The sequence below is a fragment of the Uranotaenia lowii genome, chromosome 3 (assembly GCF_029784155.1).
Source record: "Uranotaenia lowii strain MFRU-FL chromosome 3, ASM2978415v1, whole genome shotgun sequence".
NCBI classification, from domain to species: Eukaryota; Metazoa; Arthropoda; class Insecta; order Diptera; family Culicidae; genus Uranotaenia; species Uranotaenia lowii.
This window is the reverse complement of record NC_073693.1, coordinates 307,298,749-307,322,589: the sequence shown is the minus strand read 5'-3', so window position 1 is coordinate 307,322,589 and position 23,841 is coordinate 307,298,749. Positions and strand designations below refer to the sequence as shown.

The following is a 23,841-nucleotide window of genomic DNA, read 5'->3' as shown; positions in this document are numbered from 1 at the left end:
CACACGAAAGGGTATTGAACGACGCCTCGTTCAATACCCTTTCGTTTTTTCTCGGTTTGAAGCACTGATTCCGGGTTTTGGGCACAATAGTTGGAAGATCCGTCCGAACTTGTGATAATAAACTAAATAATATCTTAATCGGCGAGAAAATTTTCATGAATTCTCAGTTCCCGCAAAAAAAAACAAGGAATTTTGTTGGTTCAAATTTCGGCATTGTTGCAATCCGGGTGATGATCTGATGAGTTTTTAATGGTTCCCGAAAGAAAGGAGACGATTCCAAGCATTATCAGATGTAAAGAAGTGATAATTTGTAGTGAACCGGAAGTGCCAAAAAACGGTATGGTGGGGGACGCCGACCTACTGTAGTGACTCCTGCCATGGCGAAGATCGTCAAGAAGCGCCTTAAGAGAAATCCTCGTCGTAGTGCCACCACAGAGAACAGACATACAAGCTAGCCCACGAAACTTGTGTAAAATTTCCAACGATAGTTTTGAACAATTTTTCTGTTTCTTTTGGCTGGGCCTTTTCGAAAACTGGCCACCTGAAAATTTGATTTGTAATTTTTGAACGGCACAATAGATTGCACTATTTCAAGCCAATTTCTAACGTATTTTTTGAATGTCAGCATTTGAAATTTTACACACTTTTTGGAAGATTTTTTGTTCGAGCTTGTACGTCTGTTCTCTGTGGTGCCACTTAATTGGCAGAGGATCTCAACATATCGGATTGAAGTCTCCGTCGGATCCTGAAAGATAAACTTTAGACCAAGTCCTACAAGATCCAAAAGGTTCAAGACCTTACGGTGAAGCAGAAACAAGAACGGGTAAAAAGAGCGAAGGCGCTGCTGAAAGGGCCGCGGAAGGAAGGTTGAAGAATATCGTGTTTACCGACGAGAAACTTTTCTCCGTACAGCAGTTCGTGAACAAGCAGAACGACTGAGTTTGGTTGCCAGACAGATCACGAAGCCATGCCGACTTGCTGACGGCCACCCGGCGACAGAAACCAGCATCGGTGATGGTTTGGGCCGGAATCACCCGTGATGGCCGGACTCCGCTGGTTTTTGTCCCTGAAGGAGTGAAGATCAACCAAAATACATGTCGGGAACCAGTTCTACAGAATGTCGTCGAACCGTGGGCACGTTGATTTTTTGGTTACAAGGATTGGGTTTTCCAACAGGACTCGGCGCCGGTTCACAAAGCGAAGAAAACCCAACTTTGGATTGCGCATCATTTTCCAGGGTTCATTTCGAGCTCCGAGTGGCCGGCGAGTTCGCCAGATCTGAACCCTATGGACTTCACTGTTTTGAGTATTTTGGAAGCCGAAGTCTGCTCTAAGAAACATTTTTTTTTTTTTATAATTCGTTTATTTGAAACGGCTCGGACCTTTGAGTTTTAAAGAGCCAACATCTTTTTGCTTTTTACAATTGGTTACTTAACCTAGTTTAACAATTTTTCAAAGAAAAGATATAGAAAGGGAAACGTGAAAATGAAAATAGTTATAGACGAAGGTCGATAGCTTTTAGGAATAGATAAATTTCGAACATGTAGTCTAAGTCTATCACAGCCAACACATGCTCTAAGAAACATGAAGATGTGGAGGTCCTGAAGCCTGGGATAAAATACCACAAGAACACCTGCGGGCCTCATACGATGCGTTCCTCGACCGTCTGCGGCGAGTGGTTAAACTCAAGGACAAACAAGTCGAACTTTACCAGTGAATTTTGAAAAAATAATTTGTTTTCAAGAGAAATTGAATGAATTTGAAATATAAGTTGTTGTTTTGATAAAATTATTTGTTTATTTCAATGTAGCACTTCAATTGCCGGACTCTGTAGAATTAAGAATTTGGAATTTAGCATGTAGAATTAAGAACATAGAAAAGGAATTCAGAATTTAGAATTCAGAATTTAAAGTTTAAAATTTAGAATCAAGAATTTAGAATAAAGAATTATGAATAGAGAATCAAGAATTACTAAGACAAGTTAACCATCGTTAATAGATTTTTGTAATTTTTTTTCGGCATATTTTTTTTTGTTTCGATTATAGTCGTTTTAACATCTTTATGTCATTCGCGACTTATATCAACGATGCAGTGGGCGGACCAGTCATTGAAAAATTCGGCATATCGGTGAAAATTTATATTCTTGGAGAAAGAATAAATATCAGAATTAAAATTGATAAGGATGTATACTGCCGCTGCCGGCAAGTCTGTCCCATATGCAAAAACAACGAACCGAGAAAAACGACTTTAAAGATTTTTATAAACTTTCGTAGATTTCTCGGTTGAAGCTTTTCCTTTTCTACTTCTTTCTTCACAGATATTAAGATAATTGTTGTAGAATTTTGTCCAATGTGTTTTTGATTTGGAAGTTGTTGATGCGGAGGAGAAAATAATGATGGGACAGCCTTGCGAGTATATTTCGCATGCGTATTAAATGTACCCGCAAAGCTGTCCCATATTTGGCTTTTCTTTTGTCAGTTGATCATTTGATTCTCTCTATCTGCGCTGTATTATTCACTTTACTGGTTCTTTACTGATAAAAATGAGTTTGAAATGATGTTTATGACATGTTTTAGATAGTCAAAGATAAAAAAAAGTTGATCGTAAAAATTGAGTGGGTCTCAAATAAAATGAATAACAACGTTTTATGAATAAAACAACCTGTAACATCATATTTTGGAAAGTTTTTCGGTGGATTATCTTTTTAGAAAGACTATAAATACCATCAAATTGAATTAATGCTGAATCAGAAACAGAAAGTATCTTGGCTGCAAATATTTGATGAGAAAAATCAATTCAATATGACTTAAGCGTGTGCTAACAGGTACGCGTTTTTTTGTTTATAGATTTTATGAAAGTCCAAGCAGCAAGTAACAGCATGACAAAAACCTAAAAAATATGGCTTTGTAGCTGACTATTTTCCATGTTTTACAAAAAACAATTCAATAAGCTTCAGGCGAAATTTAAAAAAAAAAACAGTTTGATGGAATTTACCCATTAGGCTAAACTTAGCTTATAAAAATTATGGAGATTGCTATTTTTAACTTAACTGTACTGTTCTATCTAGTCTAACTTTCGCAATTTCAATGAATGCTTATTAAGTCGCACACATTGTATGAATATTTGTAAAATTAACGTAAATTAGAGGAGCAATTTGAAGCATTCTGTATAAATAGACATATGCGACAGCTTTGCGGGTATATTTCATATGGGACAAACATGACTTGGTATTTTTTCATATATGTTGAGAACAAAGTTATGAAAGTTTTTAGTCTAAATTGAAGAACTAACTGTATTTGAACGATTTTTGAGATAAACTGAAAAATGACGAAAATGCATATGGGACAGTCTTGCGAATAGCGGCTGTATAGAAAAGTTAGGAGAAAATTTTACAAATGTTGAAAAGAGCGAAAGAGCATTTTCGCGAGGAAAACTTATTAATGTTATAATGTACACCATACTTTACCCCGCAACATTTCATTTTTTTTAGAAGAAGTAAGACCGGGATAGAGGTGGCACTACCTTAGCACAATGAAATTTGTGTTGAACACATATACTCCGGAGTCCCGACGGGCCTTGTCTAATCCACGTGTTGTCTAGAAAAACTAAGCGCGCTTAAAACTTTATGAAATTCAACCCAAACAATCCTCGTCAACAATTTTAAATCATTTGGTCTTTTTTTTTTTTTTAATTCAAAGACACCTACCTCCCAAGCATCCCAAATTTCGGTAAATCAACCACCCCTGAACCCAGTTTAAAACTAGCCATGTAAACTTGAATTTGTTTTCACCACAACAATTAGTCGCATCACATGAAGCCTTCCAGCCAGCTAGTCAATCGCAGGTGTGCCCTTTCGCACGCCAATAAGGGATGGACACCCGGATCACCCTGTTTCCTCAAAACAGAGGGGTTGATTCGTCACAACCCTAATGCTGACTCGCCCCGACGGGATGAGTGACAAATTGACTTCTTACGAGAAGTCGTCTGTCAAGTGAGTTAGGGAGAGAGATTATCCGGTTGAAATTAAATGTTGTTATTTCAAATCAGATTTGTGTCATAAAGGAAACCCCGTTGCTGCCTGGGGACAAAATTACAAGTGGATAATCTTTCCTTCCGGAGAAAACACCGACGGGTGCTGATTCTTGGTTTAATCCTTTCTGGAGTAGTGCTAATTTCCTGTTTGAACAACGGTAACTATTTTTTGTGAATGCTTCGTTCTCTTGAACAAGCATATTGCAAAGATTTTCACCCTTATTGCCCAGCACGTGTTTCCATTTAATATGTCGTTGAATTCACTCTTCATTTTTCGTCCTTCAGGGATGCTCAAACGAATAAAAGAATTAATTTCTTTAACATTCTGTCAGTTTTGAACAAAATTTATCGTCCATTTTGATATGTACATCTCAGGGGTCTAAGAATGAGGATTTTTAATTATTTAAAAAAAACAACATTTTAAAATATTGTAGTAAAAATCGTCGAAGACGTTTATACATATTTACAAGAATTCTTTAAAGTAACATTTAAATTGCTATGCTATTTCTCCAATTGTTAATGTTGTTCCTTGTAATATTCGAACATTATTGGATGAGCATCACTGACCATAGTTTAGAGCCCCTAAATGACTTCCAAACGCCAAACATCCTTCGCAAATTAGAAACCAATTAGATGGGGTGCTGCAACAGTAGTACCGAAGGAATACATATTTTTTTTTAATAAAACTGTCATAATTCGTTCACGCCCGGAATCGGATTTTCACCCCTCATATTTTCCCGCTACCATTTGTGGAAGAATCAGGACTCAGAAAGACAGAGATTCGCCAACATTTCATAACCGAATAGAACCTTGAAAGTTAAGGTTTGATTTATTCAGTCTGTTTCGTTCCGGTCGTTTCGAGCTCTGAGCAAAACGAAGGATGTTGGTTTCGGTGTCGCTGCCGGAAAACAAGTGGCACACTGACTTTCGTCAGGTGCTTTTGTTCGCAGAATCGAGGGTGTTAGGGCAGTAACAAGGCTTGTTTTCCTAACAGTTAGCAGTTATGTTAAAAGGCGATTTTTTTGCTGTTCAAATGCTGCCAAACATGTGTTCCAATATAAAGTTTCAGTAATTTGTAAAACAGTTACATCGACAAAAAATGACCAAAAATTTTGCTAAAATTGTAAAGGAATATTCAAATCTTGCAGCAAAATAGTTCAACTCACCATTTCTCCTGACTTATTTTGAATTTTGCAACTTTTAAAATCTTCCAGACTTTTTTGAAAACCAGTTGGTGGCTTAAACGATTGTGCGGATTGAAGGATCAGATTTTTGATACCGTCTAGAGGTCGGTTACTCCGAGATAGGACAGCTTAGGACAGGATAGAAACGAGCCCTGGCGTCTAGTATATTTAAGCTGAGACTTGAAGAAGCAGGTACATAGGTCGCTTGTAACTGTGGAGTGTTGAATGCAAATTGTTTCAGTTGGTAATTATCGGACTTCTTTTCAAACGATAGTAAAAAGTTGCCTTTGAAGTATTCTAAGTATTAAATATTAGTTATCAATGTTTAGTTCTATTATTTGGATAAAGTTCATTTTAAATTTTTTTAATAATATACAATTTTCTGTGATCATTTTTGGTCAATCAGTCTCTAGTATTAGTTTACAGCGTTTGTCATTATTTGAATAGTAGTGATTTCCTTAACACATTTACACATCTAGTCCAAAAGCGACAATTTGTAATCAACTAAATTTAATTTGAAGTTCAAGCATCATACTTACCACGAAAATATAACTTTCATGGGGTGCATCGTTTTGTGACAAATCTTTTGGTAATTTAGTAATTTAGACACTGATTTAGTTCCATAAAAACTAATCCTGATAAGAACCAACAAATAGTTTACCTCTATCATAAAAGGATTAAACCACAAAAATATACACTGCCGGCCAAAAGTTTGGGATCACTCCTTCCAAAATATGAAAATTTTGATCGACCATACCTCAGCCATCTTATGACATAAAGGCCCCTTTCGTTTTTAGCAACACGCTCAAGAATTTTGTGTTGCCAAAATCGAACGGTTTTAATCATCAATTTTTTGCTTACCTTTTAATAAAAAATATTTTAACCATTGTTATTATTATTAACTCAATTTTTCATCACTTTTTGATAATTTGAGTTATTTTAATTTTTTATCATGTTTTGGACCCATTTAGAACTTTTTTTGATATATTTATTAAGAATATTTGTTATTTTGTCAATTTACAATTTTTTAAGATATATTTTGTCATTTCTATTCTTTTGTTTGTATTTGTTTTTGTCAGTTTTAAGTGCTTTTTATTTCTTTTGATTTTTTTTTTAAATTTTTGTTATATTTTGTCAACAATCAAGATCGTAAAAACGTATTTATGGTGTCTAAATTATATTGGTCCTGTTATAGCGAAAATTGTTTGGTAATACGGTTGTACGTCTCGGTGGTCGAGTGGTTAGCGTGGTAAGACGGTAGTCGCTGGTCCACTGAGGGCATGGGTTCGATTCCCATCTCGGCAATGGGTGTTAAATGTCAATCTTAAGTTATCCACGTCATTTATTCAGTCTGTAAAGCCTAATCGGCTAAGACGGTGTATGTCTTTAAAAAAAAATATCGTTCAAAAAAATCGTTCTATTTTGGCACATGTGCCAAAATCGGATGTTGCCAAAATCGAATGTTGCCATAGACAAACGGGTTCTGTATTACAATTCTTTGAATCTTATTCGAAAAATCACGAGCAAAACCTTTTTTGTATGTTTTAAACAGAAAGTATATGTTAAGTTTATATAACCGTAATCCGGGGTAATATTTATCGCTTTTTTCAATATTTTACGATTATTTCTTCTCTTAAGAGAGTGTTGCTTTTTTAAACCAGTACTGGACTCTTATGAACGTAGAACATGGTCGCAGCAATTTATTAGACTATTGTAAATTTGATTTATAAATCGATTTCGTCTCTGTTCAGAATTTGATGCTTTGGGGTGACATTGATCAGTCTCTATTTTGACGATTTAAACGAGTTTTCTTGATCATAAAGGATACAAAACACCTTCATAATATTTACAAACACTTGTTTATCAATTTTACCTTGCTTTTCAATGTTTTCTTTTAAAGACATTTATAATCTAAAAAAGAACAATGATGATGCATACAATTAGGGGCAAAAATTATAACAATTGCCAAATAGTTTTAGCTTCAAAATACAAATGCAATTTTACCTTCACACATTCCCCCAGACCCTCCCATTATTTCCATTTCCATTTATTCTTAAAAGGAAACCATTTGATAGGGTTCCTATCCATTTGTCCAATACAAGATAACTCTTGGAAAATGTCCTTATTTTAAAAATATCAAAAATTGATCATGAAATGACTATAAAAATAGTACTATAACTATACCTATACAAAGAAAAAAAGTTGTTCTTTCACATTCAACAACCCGTTTGCTTGTTAATGCTTTTTGGTATTATCAGGAGAGCTGTTTGTTTGCGAGCCTTGAAAAAATAGATATTTTAAGATTTTGAAAATACATTTTTACTAACAAAAACAATTTTTAATACAAACCCAATTTTGCCTATTTGATACTCAATTAATTGGCTGTCAAACGTAGAAAACAGTTTTCAAAAATTCGAACTATGGACTGAGTTATTAATGATAATGTGGAAAATTTTATTGTTGGTAAAAGTTACCCCGGGGATCAAAGTTGCCCCGTTTTACGATACTTAAATTAGGCTTAATACAGTGTATCGCTAACAGAAAATTAGCGCAGCTAGTTTAGTGATTCAGTCAAAGTTAGTGATCGCTAATTAAAACCGCTAAATATGCTGAAAATTTATCGCCTCAACTTAAAGCGCTAATCGCTAACCGCTGACTGTTAACCAAAAAACGTACACCGAAAAAATATTCTTTTTTTATTTCATTTTTTTGGACCTACAACACATATTTAACACCGGAAAATACAAATATAGTTGTTTCAAACTTCTAACAGCAACACAAAAATAACAAATATTTATAGCACAAATTATGGCTGTATCTTATTTCTTTAGGTTCAAATACTTTACGCAGTCCAGATTTTTTTTTTTGTGATGCTAAAACTTCAACTAGTTTTCATATTTTTTAAATTTGCGTGAAAGAAATGTATGAATCTTATGAATCTAATTGCCACATCCTTTCAACAGAAACAAACAGACAAAAAATTGAAGGTTAAATGGACTATTTATTGACAAGGTTCTAACCTGAGATAATCTGGGGTCATTTTAGAATTTCACAAATTAGGCCGGAACAAATTTCAAATCCTTCTTTGGTCACTCAGAGTTGGTTCAACGCAAGGGGGGGGGGGGGGGGGGGGGGGGGGCGGGGGGTGGCAACAAAAAATAATGCAAAAAACTAATGAATAGGAATAAACCGCATGAAAGCTTGTATGCAACAAAATTAGCATACTATATCATTGCACAAAACCCATAAATCAAGTAATTTTTTATCGAAAAGTTCAATAAAATGAAGCATATACAAGACTCCCATCTTGCAGAATTTGTTTTGTGCTCTAGCAATCTTTCGGATATTTGATAAATTTTCCGAAATTTCCATAAAATACTTCAAACTTTATTTATTCCCCCCTTCGGGTTTTTGGTAGTTTTGAAAAGGGGCGGGGGGGGGGGGGGTGGATGACAAAAGAAGAAATTGATATTTGTTCCAGTCTTATAAGGTTAAAAAACCTTCCTTTTGGTTCAAATCTCATTCATGATTTTTTGGGTTTGATAGACTTGCCTTCAATTCCATTCAGCTAAAGCTAAAGCTAAAACTTTTTTGTTCCAAGTCCAATCGTGTTACAGTCTTCGAGTGACATGCTTGTCTCAACTGAGGCTTTTATAAAAATAATCAGAAAAAACAATCAGCTAGTTAAGAAAAAAGTTATTGTTAAAAAACCAGTATTTTTTGTTCCTCCCGGGCAAAATACCTTAGAATCCTATTCACATTTGAGGCTCAAGCAACTCCTCCCTATGGTCAGATCTTTCTTAAATTTGGCATGTGACCTTCTGGTAAGCTAATAAATAATTTTGCCTTAGAGCGAGTGAGAATTCCCATGTTTAACTCTTTCAATACTGTGATAAGTGTACTGCGGATCGTTAAATTAAATTATTAAAAAATGCAAAAAATTACTTTTATGGTAAAGTAACCATAACTTCTTCAATTTAACCCCTTGAAATCTTTGTTTTGAATTGACATTTAAGGGCAGAACAAGATTAGATTTTTTAAATGTTTCCATCCAGTATAAAACTTTTGCTAAAATAAATTTTTCGCTAAAATAATACGTTTTTTAACATTTTTTCTATCATTAAGTCACTAAACACAGTCAATCGCAAAATTGATCGTACACCATGGTTTACCAACTCTTTTCATTTATTATATGTGAAAAAATAGTTCAACATTTATGATTTTGATACTCATTAATTGTTTACAGATTTAGCTATTGATCTGATCGCGACTATTTTGAAAAATATGTTTTGTTTATTTTATAATTCAAGAAGTTGATAAAAATCTCAAATTAGAAATATGCTAAACTGATCGTACACCTTTTATTTAAACTGAAATGTTTGATGTGTAAATAGGACCAATGTGGATAAGCGATTTTTTTTTTGTCTTGGGCAGTGTTTGTTTTTGACTCCTACAGATGAACGGGTAATTGTGCGAGCCCTGAAGAGGAAACCTAGAACAAGTATTCCGAAATTGGCCACTGAAGTCGCTGGGAGCATCGAAAGACCTGTCAGCGCAGATACTATCCGGAGGGTAGCGTACAGGAACGGTTTGAAAGGTCTTTATCTCAAACGTAAAAATGAAAAACGACTGGAGTTCGCTAAGGCTTATGTTTATAAGCCTAAAGAGTTCTGGAACAAAGTTCTATTTACCGACGAAACAAAAATAAATCTTTTCGGATCGTATGGACGGCAAATGGTGTGGAGAAAACCTGGAACGGAGCTCCAGCCAAAGAATTTGGTCCCAACTGTAAAACCTGGTGGCGGCAACCAGATGTTGTGGGGTTCAATGTCGGCCTCTGGACCAGGAGCCATGTAATTTATTGACACAACGATGGACCAGATGGGTTATTTGAACATCCTTAAGCGTAACCTGCAGCCTTCCGTAGATTTATTGGGTCTACCTCGTGATTACTACTTCCAACAAGATAATGACCCCAAACATACCTCGATTGTCGCACGGAAGTGGTTGCTGTATAATACCCTTAAACAACTCAAAACGCCTCCGCAGTCTCCCGATCTGAACCCGTTAGAACACCTCTGGTGGGAGGCCAAGAATCGCTTGGAAATTAAATAGTGGGGGAGGTAGTAATTTGGCTACGACCGCTAAACGTAGAATAACGCAATTGTTTTTTGTCAATGTATAGAATAACAGAACTTATGGTGCATTTTTGAAATGACCAACATATGAGTGTCAAAATGGCAATATTACGTGATAAATTTCAACCATTTAACAGAATTTAACCATGTGACATAAACCTATCACCAGAAATTATCTGAGCAAGCAGTACATGTGACATAATCGGATCATGCAACGTAATCAGACCATGTAACATAATTCGACCAATTACATATGTAATTCAACCATGCAACATAATCGACTATGTGACACAATCTGATTATGCAATATAATCAACCATGTGACAATATCCGATCATGCAGTTAAATCGAAGATGTGACATAATCTGATTATGCAACATTTTCGACCATGCAACATATTCTGACCATGTGACAAAATCCAGCCATGCTACATAACTCGATCATGCAACATAATCCGACCATGTGACAAAATCCAACCATTCAACATAATCGGATCATGCAACATAATCGGACCATGTGACATAATTCGACCATAAAACATTATCGACCATGTGACATAATCCGACCATGCAACATAATCGGACCATGCAACATAAATCGACCATGTGACAAAATCCAATCATGCAACATAATCGGATCATGCACCATAATTGGACCATGTGACATAATCGCCCATGCAACATAAATTGACCATGTGACATAATCCGACCATGCAACATTATCGACCATGTGATATAAATCGATCATGTGACATAAATCGATCATGCAACATAATCGGATCATGCAACATAATCCGATCATGCAACATAATCGGACCATGTGACATAATTCGATTATGCAACACAGACCATGTGACATAATTCGATTATGCAACGCCACTTGCGATGTCCTGTAGGATCTCTGCCACTGCTACTGAAGTCCTCCGCCACTGGACGCCTCCGCCGCTGGCTGTCTACGCTGGTGGCCGTCATCGCTGCTCACCGTCTTCACTGCTCACTGGTCCACGGTTGCCACTGAACTACTGCAAATCGATAGCTGGGTCCGATTACCACTGGTGGGGTCCACACTCAGATCGAAGCGCAGCAACGGTCTGTTCAGTTCGACAGCAAACAGCGAAAGAAACCGAGTCGACCGACGGGCCCTTTGTTTTATATCTTTCGTGGTAGGGAAAAACAAAACCCATCAAAGCAGATGTTGGTGATGACGTCATAATCCTTTAGATGTGATGTCTGTGAAAGAGGCGTTTTTCGTGACGCGAGATTCGTTTGCAAATTTCAATTTGTCCCCCTATAGTGTTGCCGTAAGACGTAATTCTACGTCAAAATCCTAGGAACAAGCAGAACTAGGAACGACGATTAAGGATATCTGGGAAAACATTCCATCTAGTGGGACATCAAGCAGTGCTAGATGCCAAAGGAGGTCATACCAAATACTAATTTAATTGTTTTTTTGATATTTTTTACTTTCTATGAACAGATTTTTATTGGAATTTTAAGAAAAAGTAGTACTGTACGATCAATTTTGCCACGCCTGAAAGGGTGTTGTTTTTTTTTTTAAAATATGAAGTGAAAATGTAAACAATTTGTATTTTTCTTTCCACAGTTAAAGAGTAAAAAGGAGGTATGTTTTAATGAATCCAAATGAAATTTTTATATAATACCCCGAAAACACAAAACTCAAGAATGAATAACAGGTGTACGATCAATTTTGCGTTCAGCTGTATCAACAATACTGTTGATCAGACGCAAAAATGGTGTTCAAGTGAACGATAGCAAATTTATTCAATATGAATATTACAGTTTTTTCATGAATCCAGATGGCCAGATATAATTTGAAATTTTCCGGATTTGACCCGGGTATATTTAGGTTATTAGCTAAATCAAATAAATACTCAAATTTCTCTTTACCATTTTTAGATGTTGCGTTCAAACACAATTTGTTAGAGTAAATTTAAAAATAAAAATCAATTTTGTTTCAACTCTTTAATACGACTTGAACACTGCTGCTGTGATTCAATGAAAACATCAAATTTTGAGTAATTTACTTTCTTTTCCTCTTGCTTGTGTGTTTGAGAATAATGCCTAGATTTTGATGAGATATATTCTTTTTTTACTTTATTTTCAAAAAATAGTCCAGACCCGGCCGTGTGGATTCGTTTGGTAGAAAATATAGTATTCTTAAAGTTAAAGATCATCGTTTTTGGTAACTATTTTGAAGACATCTAGCTAAAATTCGACATTCATGTGATTCAATATAAAATAAGCAATTTCAAATAGCTTGGCACCTGTTTTGAAATGTTTTGTCCCAGCTCAATATCTTTGGTGGTAAACGCTCTAGAAGAGACGGGTCATCTGATGTCCGTCTAACTTTTGGTGACATTTTGGAAATCAAAGAAACCGCTACTTAAAGAAGATCTGATATTTAATACCTCTGGTTGAGAACAATCAATACAAGAACATAAGGAGTATTAAAATGGAGGAAGTGCAGAAAAATGAAATTGTCGCTTTTTAATTTGTAGTATTATAAACTCAACGAATATTCGAACGAATATTCGGCCGAATAGTTGAAAAGGTCAATATTCGGTGTTCGGCCGTTCGCCGATTACTACTATTCAGTACATCTCTAGTTTAAACAATAAGTTGTTATTTTCAACTCAAAAGACCTTGCTTTGATTCAAAGTAAAATGAAATGTAATAACTGAGAACAATTTTTACAGATAGTTAAGGGGGGGGTAGGGTCTAACACTTTCAAAAAATCGATTTTTTTATTTTTTTATTTTCTTATTGTAAAACATTTCAAGAATGTTGTGTCAAATTTTCAAGTCAATTGAAGCAAAACTGTAAAAGTTATAAGCCTTAATCTCCTCCTATCTAATACTGCAAGAAAGCAAGAGCAAAAACTTCAAACGCGTTTTTCTCGAAAGCACATTTTTAAAGTCCGTGGACATCGTCATTTGAAAACTACTTATCCGATTCTTTTCAAATTTGGAACATATTTTCTACATATAAAATACCAGACCCCAACGTTTTTCTTTTTTGATTTTTTTACTTTGGGGAGATTTTAGAGGTGAAAAATGGCGGATTTTTAAGTGAAAAATCGTAGTTTTTACTTCAAACAGCCACAAAAATTTTATAAAAATATTTTTAAGTTAAATAAAAACGTTGGGGTCCAGAAAAACATCTATTAAAAATATTTTGCTCTGATTTTTTGACTTCAGATGATTCTGTGCTGAGATACAGTGTCCACCGCAAATCCTGTTTTCTAAAAAGCTGCCTCGAAAATGCTCCGTCACCGGCTCATTTTTCAATATTTTTCTACGAAAAAATTACTAAATGTTCTTTTAACAATGCTTTGTATAATGCAAAAAATTTGAAAACATTTGTTTGAACGATAGCTTTAGAAAAAAATCGTGAAAATGGTGTTTTTTTTATACCCGTTAGACCCTACCCCCCCTTAAGTTTGCACTCTACCCCCACTGCATTGAGTCCTTTCTAGAAGGAATAGCGACGACACGTATGGCAGTCGCCACGTTTCACCAATCGCAGCAAGGATGTTCGCCATCCGGGGCAGTTCTTTTTGTTTGCGTTTGAACATTTCCTTGCAAAGGGGCGGAGCCAACGACAGTTGTGCGCATGCTGTTACCTCGTGCGGAATGGTCGTTATGAAAAGGCGCCGGATGCTGGAATGATGTCACCAAAATCAGGATTCCTAGAGAAGTAAATCATGGTTAAAAATGAGTATTGAACTGTTAAGTTGAAATTGCAAGTCTCTATTACCCCATTTCCGGAAAAATAAATTTCTCTTCTAATCTCAATCACAGCTTTGAAAAGAGTCGGTACTGAAATTTGAATTTGGAATCAGGTTCAGATTTAATATTCATTTTTGATTCTTTTGGGAGATTTTTTCTCAAAACATTTTTTTTTTATTAGGTTTGAAAATAAATTGGCATAACGTATTACAAATCTTTTCAAAACTCCTCAAATTTTCCACTCAATGGTGTTCGGAAAAAGTTCCTCTTTAATTTCAGTCGGAAAAAGGTCTTTAAGGTTTTGTTTTCCTTGTACGCTGCCAGAAACCCTCACTGAAGTATGGTGGATAGCAGTCATTCGAACAACCTGACTTCCTAGTCGTCGCAATCGACCTCGTCTGTTGGCCTGATGGTGCTGTAATACTGCGAGGATTTTCTGCAAGGATATGCGGTTCTTCGGGAAAGTGTGCGCATGCTGTCGCGAGAAAAAAAATACTCCAAGGGAGGATGAAAGAGATAGACGTATTTGGCGTGGATGCTGTGCCGTCAGTTGCAAGGATATTAAACTGATATTAGGATGATTCGAAATGGTACCTTTCACAACGAGGGAGATTGGTTGCGGAATTCGGGCGAGGCGGGAAACGGATTTAATAATTTCACAGCTTGGAAACTTTGGTGGCAGCTTGTAGCTCGAGAAAAAGGATATTCAGTCTTCGACGGGAGTTCGATTCGTATAGTTCAGGAAAATTTTCCTTCGAGCAAGGTGTTATTTCGGAAATACAGTTAGAAGAAGATTTAGTGCAAACACATAACGATCCATCCGAGAGAAACATTATGGCCACATTTTCCAGTGATCCACATCATCACTGGGAGAGCACCAATGAGTACGTGACAGATGAGATTTTGATTACAAATCGTCTAAACGAAAAATTTTCAACTAAGTGAAACATCAGTGTTTGTGTAGCTGTATGAACATCAAAAAACCTCGATTAGAAAGGATAATTGTCGCAGGAACTTTTCTGCTTATATTTGACACCATTTTGCTGCTGGCCCTTGACAAACAAATTTGGAAAAACCCGCTCCCCTTCCATTCGATGCAGCACATGGAGCCACCGTTTCCGCCGGAAGTGTCGCCCCTTTACGCCCATCTGGGGCCAGGAAAATCCGTCGCCTATGGTGCACTATCCGGAGCTGATGGCCGCCGGCTTTCCCTGTGCGGATTTAGGTAATTTTCTTGAGGTTAAAAATAACAAAGTCGGGATATAGATAAACTAAAGCTGGACTCAAAACATGAGTTTTCAATGAACTGTTCATGATTTTAGGCGTATCCAGCACTCACTTAACTTTTTGTGGAACAACTTTCTTAAGATTTAGTGCCAGCACATTCCAATAATTTTTCGAAGTTTAATAGGGATGCAAAAATGATCGATTTGATTTTTTTTAATTTATGACACTTTACCAAAGCCTCGAATGAGTTTTTTAAGTTCGTTTGGGCCCCAAGCCTTTTTTTATAAGTTTTGATGATTTATGTACACGTGTCGACCTATTCGAAAAAATATATAAGCTTTCTCGTAAATTTTTTTAAAAGTCGCTTTTAAACAATTCAAAACAAGTTTTAGTGTAATTTATGTGTAGGGGAGAATGAGGATACTTGATTTTTGCGCTATATCTCGAAACCAAAATGACTTACAAATATCAAATGTTCTAGAAAAATGTGCAAAAAAGAACAGAACAATAATGCGGTTATCTCATCAAATAAAATAAAATCGTTTTTTTTTCGAGTTATTGAGCTTTGGATGAAAAATTTAAAAAAAAGTGATTTGAACATCTTTTTTGTCACTTCAAAAATGATCCCCCCATGCAAAAGGTCAAATATAAATATTTATTCCAATATGTCAATCGTTGGAGTATAACATGAACTTCATAATGCCTTATTTTGAAAGCAATATTATACTCTCAATTTTTTCTTAGAAAAAAGTTGTCCAAAATGTTTCTTATGAGTTTAATTGATCCCTAAAGTCCAAGAAGATGTATTTTTTTCTGAAAAGATGGTGATTATTGGTTATCATGAAATTACTAATATTTGTCCAAAAACAAATTGCTTTGATTCAATAACAATATCTCTGTTAATCTCTGTAATCTCTGTTAAAGAGGACTCAAAATACTGCATTATCTAAAAACTAGAATATTGCGCCTTGAAGTATGCAATGGCTCTAGGCTAGTGTCAGAATTCTCATTGTTTGATTCTTAAAAACTGTGAAATGAGAACTAATATGGTAAAAAAATAATCAACACACCTTTTATCTTTGGATTTTGCTAGATTTTTGCCTAGGGTCAGGGCATGGCCGTAGGAACGGAGAGGGGGGAAGGGTTTTGGGGTTAACTCCACCCCCCCCCTTTCCCGATGAAGGTTAAAAAATGTCAAGTGAAATCATTGATATTGTATCGAGATTCGAACCTTGGTGTTGCATTTCAATATAAAATGTGATGAATTTTTCATATCATAATTTCGGAACATGAAAATAAAATATTAAAATAAAAACAATTTTGCGATTTGGATCTAAAATTTTCATCCTACACTTGAACCCACGAGTTGGAACATAAGAAAGTTTCTTGAGTCCAGAATTGAAAGATGTGAACAATTTCATCATTCACAATTTTATTTAAAAATGCAAGTTCAACTAGGAAAAATTAATTGAAAAAAAATCATATTCAATACCATACATTCAAAATCAAATAAAAAATTTCCAGCACCTTTAAAGGTTCTGATATAAATTTCGCTTTTTGGTTTCAAATTCATAGAATTTCTTATCTAAGAATTTAGATTCAGGTTTTGAATTTGGGTTCAAAATGCAGAATTCAGACATGGAGCGTTCAAAATCCTTTTTTTTTGTTTCGATTATTTTCGTTTCCACATCATTGTGCACACTCGTGACTTTTATCAACGATGCAGTTGGCGCACCAGTCATTGAAAAACTTATCTGGAACAACTATGTTCGATGTTTACTCTTGGGCTCGAACTCACGGACATCAGCTCGGGAGGCTACTGATTTATCAACTGAGCTTTATCACAAGTCCCCATATTTTTTAAAGTTTCATGAAAAAAAAATTGGCAGGTATCAGAATGAGGGAAGAAAATTCATATAGTATGAAAAAATTCCTCTGAAATTACTTTGAGTAAATAATCTTTTTAATGCCTAAATCTTACGAACGGTACAATTTTTCTACAATTCCATTCCATGTAATGTTTTTTATTTCAATTCGATACCCCTACAATTTTTTTTAGAGAGACCGGAAAACTTAAAAACTTTGAAAATGGGCGGCGATTTGTCATTTATTAAATAAATAATTAAGTTTTAAATCGCTTGAAAGAATTCGTAAAACAAATGCATGAAACAAAAATTTCTTACCAAGATGAGTCTATACTTTAAGCAGGCATATGCAGTAATTTTTTAATTTTAATTGCGTATTCTGTTTTTTCCTTGAATATTAAAGAAAATTTCTTGTTTGTCTAGTGGTTTTTGAGATAGCGTCCAATACTCAAGTTAATAGACAAATTTTTTTGGGCAAGATTGAGAAAAATCCAGAAAAGTCCCAGTACAAAGACCCAAATACAGCTGGAAATCAACTTTTCGACCAAATTTCATATGGTTAAACATGTGAGCTGAAATTTGAATAAAAGTAAAAATTATTAACTCCATGAAGTGAGTGGAATGTGAGAGGTTTTTTCAAGCTCAATCCGAATCTATATATATAAAAGCAATTTCTGTGGGTTTTGTTTGTTTGTTTGTTTGTTTGTCCTCTATAGGCTCAGCCATCTTAAGAGCTAGAGAGCTGTAATTTGGCATGGATACTCATTAGGACCAGGAATGATGAAAAATGTTTTCAGATTTTTTGATGACCCTTTCTAAAGGGGGTCGTCCATACAAGACAAATATTGTTTTCGCGATTATGACAAAAATTTGCACATAGGGGTTTTGAGACATAGGAAATTGATTCCAGGTATTGAATTTTGTGTCAGGGGTCGGCAAAAGGGGTCGTCCATATGAACTGTTCAGTGTTTTTACTATATTGACAATATTATACATTGGTTTGATATAAAAATTTGCACATGAGTGTATTGAGTTACGAGCAATCGATTCCAGGTATTTAATTTTGGGTCAGGCGTCGACCAAAGGGGTCGTCCATATCAACTTTTTAATGTTTCTACGATATTGGCGTTATTATGCATTGGATTGAGATGAAAATTTGCAGACGGGTATTTAAAGGAACGGACAATCCATTCCACTTATCAAATTTTGTAGAAGGGGTCGGCAAAAGGGGTCGTCCGTATCAACTGTTAAATGTTTTGGCGATATTGGCGTTATTTTAGATTTGATTTTGATGAAAATTTGCACAAAAGTATTTAGATGAACGATCAATCGATTCCAGGTTTCAAATTCAGGGCCAAGGGTCGGCCAAAGGGGTCGTCCATATTGACACTTTTTCGCGATATTTTTTTTTTAAATATATCTTTAATTAGTACCAATTCATCATTACAATTTATATTACATTAATACATTAAATTAGGTGTTCAGTTCAATAATGAACTTTCAGAGCCCTATAGTTTAATAATCACTAAAATTTATTTATTCGACTTAAATTTGCTGAGCACAATCAAGCATTTTTATAAAGAAGAACATCCTGTAGTGAAAAAAAAATATTTTAAACTAAAAACTAAAGCTATCCTAAAATTAAACTAATTGTAGAGAGAGCGAATCTCTGCGATGGAAGACTGCATCGATTTGCCTCTGAAGTTGGAGATGATTTTGTTGGCCATCTCTTCGATAGATTCAATGCCTGCAATCCGATGCAGATCTTCGGTGCTTTGCCAAGGTGGAAGCCGCAAAATCATTTTCAGAACTTTGTTCTGAATCCTCTGGATGACTTTCTTCCTCGTCGCGCAGCAGCTAGACCAAATCGGAACTGCATACATTATCGCTGGTCGGAAGACTTGCTTGTAAATAAGCATCTTATTCTTCAGGCAAAGTCGGGATTTCCTGTTGATGAGAGAATAAAGAGATTTAGTGTATTTATTACATTTAGATTGAATATCTTCAATGTGATTCTTAAAAGAAAGATTCCGATCAAGTGTGAGTCCCAAGTACTTCACGTGATCAGACCATTCTAAAGAGACCCCCATTAAAAGTTATGGAATGATTTTCATTAGGTTTTAAAAAATTTTGCTCTTGGCTTATGGGGAAATAAAAATAAGTTGAGTTTTGGAAGCGTTTTGAGAAATATTCCACATTTTCAAGTAATTCAAAAGGAATTTAAATTTTGTTTGCAATCTACTGCGTACCACCCGTAAATTTCGACCTTTGGCTGAAAGCAAAGTATCGTCAGCAAATAATCTTCTACCTTTTCCTTCTGGGACATCAGGAAGATCAGAAGTAAAAATTTTGTATAAAATAGGCCCAAGTATACTACCCTGAGGGGACACCAGCTCTAATGGGTATCCTTTCAGAGCATGAATTTTGATAGCTTACCTGCAAAGTTCGGCTAGTCAAATAATTTTGAATAATTTTGGTGAGATATACAGGAAAATCAAATCGAGCTAATTTAGCTACTAAACCTTTGTGCCAAACACTGTCAAAAGCTTTTTCAATATCAAGAAGAGGCAACACCAGTTGAATAACCCTCAGATTTGCTAGCGTTAATCATATTAGTTACACTCAAAAGTGATGTGTAGTAAAATGTCCATGACGAAAACCAAATTGTTCATCAGGGAAAATAGAATTCTGATTAATGTGAATCATCATTCTATTCAAAATAACTCTCTCAAATAGTTTACTTAAAGAAGGAAGCAAACTAATTGGTCGATAACTTGAAGGCTCTGAAGCACTTTTTCCAGGTTTCAAAATTGGAGTTACTTTGGCATTTTTTCCATTTATTGGGAAAATAAGCCAAGTGAAAACATCTATTGAAGATTTTAACTAAAAATTTAAAGTGCTTTCAGGCAACTTTTTAATAAGAATATAGAAAATCCCATCTTCCCCCGGGGCTTTCATATTTTTAAATTTTTTTGAAAATCAATTTAAGTTCATCAATATTTGTCTCACAAGAAACTTTCAAACACAATTTGCTTAGAAAGAATATCATCAAATTCTAGGGAAATTTGAGCATCAATTGGACTTACAACGTTTAAATTAAAATCATGAGCAGACTCAAATTGTTGGGCTAATTTTTGAGCTTTTTCTGAATTAGTTAAAAGAAGTTTAATCCCATCTTTCAAAGTAGGAATTGGCTTCTGGGGCTTTTTTAGAATTTTAGTTAATTTCCAAAATGGCTTTGAGTAGGATTTTATGTCCTCTACTGCTTTAGCAAAATTTCCATTACGAATGAAATTTAAACGACGTTTGATCTCTTTTTGAAGGTCGCAATAAATAGATTTCAAATAAGGATCCCTAGTTCGTTGAAATTGGCGTCGACGAATGTTTTTCAGTCGTATCAAAAACTGAAGATCATCATCAATTAAAGGTTGATTAAATTTATGTTTAACTTTAGGTATTGAAGCGGCTCTAGCATTGACTATTGAAGTTGTCAAATTTTCTACAGCCAAATCAATATCTCTATTGAATTCAATGGAGCGTTTACATCTAAATTACGTTCAATAAAATTCATATATCGCTCCCAGTTAGCCTTTTGAAAATTAAAAGTTGATTTTAAAGGGTTTTCAATGGGACTTTGGGATAAAGGAAAATGTTACTGGAAGGTGGTCTGAATCGAGGTCCGCATGAGTAACTAATTGACTTCAATGCTCGCCTAAATCCGTTAGAACCAAATCAATTGTGGAGGGATTTCTAATTGAAGAAAAACAAGTATGCCCATTAGGATATTCAACAGTATAATAACCTGCCAGAGCAGTCATTAAACAAAATATTCCCATTTGAATTTGATGAAATATTATTCCAAGATCGGTGTTTTGCATTAAAGTCACCAATAATAAAAAATTTAGATTTATTTCTGGTGAGTTTTTGTAAATCTCCCTTCAAAAAAATTTTTCTGTTCACCGCTACATTGAAAAGGCAAATATGCGGCAACAATTATAATTTTTCCCCATAGAAGTTTCTAATTCAATTCCAATTGTTTTCTAAGACTTTTGTATTGAAAGAAGGAAGAAGTCTAAATTTGAGACGACTATTGATGACAATAGCTACACCCCCACCTTGTCGATCAAGTCGATCATTCGTAAAATTTTAAAGAAAGCATTGCTTTTCAAGTTATTGTCTGGCTTTAAAAAAAGTTTCAGTGATGGCAGCAATATGTATGTTTTGAGTTTTCAAAAATAAAAAGAACTCGTCTTGGTTAGCCAGCAAAGATCTAGCGTTCCAATTCATAATATTTAAACATCTATTTGGATCCATGAGGGAATCGTAAAGTGATAATAATTTTGTTAGCATAATTAAAAGAAGTTTGGAAAGCTTCAAACATTGAATTTGCTTTCAACATAAGTTGCATCATTTCCATTAAATTTTTGATGCAAAAATTTTAATTTTTCCTCAGTAAACTCACCCAAATCAACAAAATTGTTAGAATCAGAAGAGGAAGGAGAAGAAAAAGTATTGATATTTCGGGGATTTTCCCAAGCCTTCGCATGAACGTTGAGACTTGGTTTTTTCCCATTTTATTAGTTAAACCTGAAGAGGGCAAACCCATTTTCAACCACCTCTGAGAACGATAAACAACGAGTCTGTGGGCGAAGAATCAGCCCAGGTAACATTAAAATCACTTCGGGTATTACCCAGCCGTGATTCCAATGTAGGCCGAGGCTGACTGCGAACAGGCAGGTTGTTTGCCGGTCTGACGTGTGTAGACGAAAAAGAGGAAGGAGGAGAAGAAAACTTTTCTGGGAAACTTTGGGGTTTTTCCTAGAAGCAACAATTTTTTGCCCTAACGGGACAATCTAGAGAATTCGAGGAATGATTACCTGCGCAATTCGCACACTTAAAAAATTCTGTTTTTGGCTTATCACCACCAAAAAGGCATTTAGGGGGCATCCATAAATTACGTAACGCTCCTAGGGGGGGGGGGGGGTAAGCTCGAGCGTTACGAATTGTGACATAGGGGAGGGGGGGAGGTATGCTCATCGTTACGTAACGATTTTTTTCTTTAAAAATTTCAGTTTCATAGCAGCTTTTTTTATGTCATGCAATTTTCGTAGGATGATATGCAAACCAAAATCAGTTTTAAATTTGTAAGCTTCACATGATTGAAAACTGGTTTGTAACCTTTCCTCTTTAAAGATTCATAGGTAGATTTCTTAAAATGTGTTTTGAATATCGTGAAATAACCGTTGCAAAACCGAATATGAAACTGCCAAAACTCAATTCAACCTTAAGATGGACATTTTACTTTTTTTTCTCAATTGATTTAAAAAATGCAATTTTGGTTATTCTGACGAATATTACTAAGTGGAGTATATCTTGCACAACAAGCTATGCTCTTGTCACAAAATAAAGTAAACAAGGAAGATCATCAGTTAACAACACAGAGCAACTCGTAATAAGACAATCATTTTATTTTGTAAGAGAGTTATCATCAATGAGTACTAAGAAGTGATTTAGATAGATATTAATTCCGCTTTGAAGAACGTTAAAAAAATTTACGATAATTTTTTTTTAATTTCGAAAATCAATATTTAAAAACGTGGGAAGATGGGGGGGGGGTTATCATCAACGTTACGTAATTTTCATAGGGGGGTACGTCGAAGCGTTACGATTTGTGACATACGGGGGGAGGGGTCAAAAAAAGTGCATTTTTTGCGTCTACGTAATTTATGGATGCCGCCTTAGATTTTTCATGATCGAATGAGCCGCAAAACATGCATCTGGCATTCATTCTACAATTTTTAGTGCCATGACAAAAAGCTTGACAACGACGACATTGGCGTAATATTTTGTAAAAAATTGGTATGGGATTTACGAAAAGGTTCAAATTTTACTCGACAATGAAACATAAGACGAGCCTTTTCCAAAATTTCAAATTATTACCTGATCCTTTTTAAAATGGATCAAATAAAGTTCAGGAGCAAAACCAACACTACTGGTATTATTCGTGTTGGTTCTTTTCCTCATTTGAATTACTTTGAATGGAGAAAAACCTAACAAAGAATTTAATTCATTTGTGATCTCATCCGATGTCTGATAAAAATGAAAATGAAAATAATTTTAGCACTGAAAAGTGCTGATTGAAATACAGGTAAGGAAAAAATAAATAATGTAAAATGTTCCTGCAGGTACACAGCAACGATACGATGCTCCGGCGTACGTGTTAACGGCTCAACGGTACAGATGGAAGTGATTTTTCGCGATAATTAATGCTTAAATACATTGAACGTTATTATGCATTCTATTGAGATGAAAATATACACATAGAATTTTTGAGGGACGCTCAATTGTTTCATGTTTCAAATCTCGAGTCAGGGGTCGGCAAAAATGGTCGTCCACTTTATCTGTACACTGTTTTTGCTATATTGGTGGTTATTCTGCGAGTGATGTGACTCACAAAATTTCACTTCTTTATCCTGACTCCAGGAAATGTTTCAGAGATGGAACGTTAGTATTAATGAACTCCAAAAATCGATCACAGGACATTTGAGCTGGAACTTCTAGCCTAGAGTGTTTTCTGGAGTCGACACAATGATGAGAAATTTCGCACATAACGTCACGCGACTCTCAGAATAAGCTCCATTGTCTTA

General features: G+C 35.1%; 1 protein-coding gene across 1 annotated transcript in view; it reads left to right on the top strand.

The window, feature by feature from the left end:
• The first annotated feature begins 11,238 nt into the window (after positions 1 to 11,238).
• Positions 11,239 to 23,841, top strand: part of LOC129753708 (protein Fer3-like) — a 19,193-nt gene continuing 6,590 nt past the window's right edge. The window contains 4 exon segments of the mRNA XM_055749553.1: positions 11,239 to 11,442; positions 11,957 to 11,974; positions 15,203 to 15,235; positions 15,237 to 15,327. Coding sequence (XP_055605528.1) covers positions 11,239 to 11,442; positions 11,957 to 11,974; positions 15,203 to 15,235; positions 15,237 to 15,327 — 346 coding nt within the window.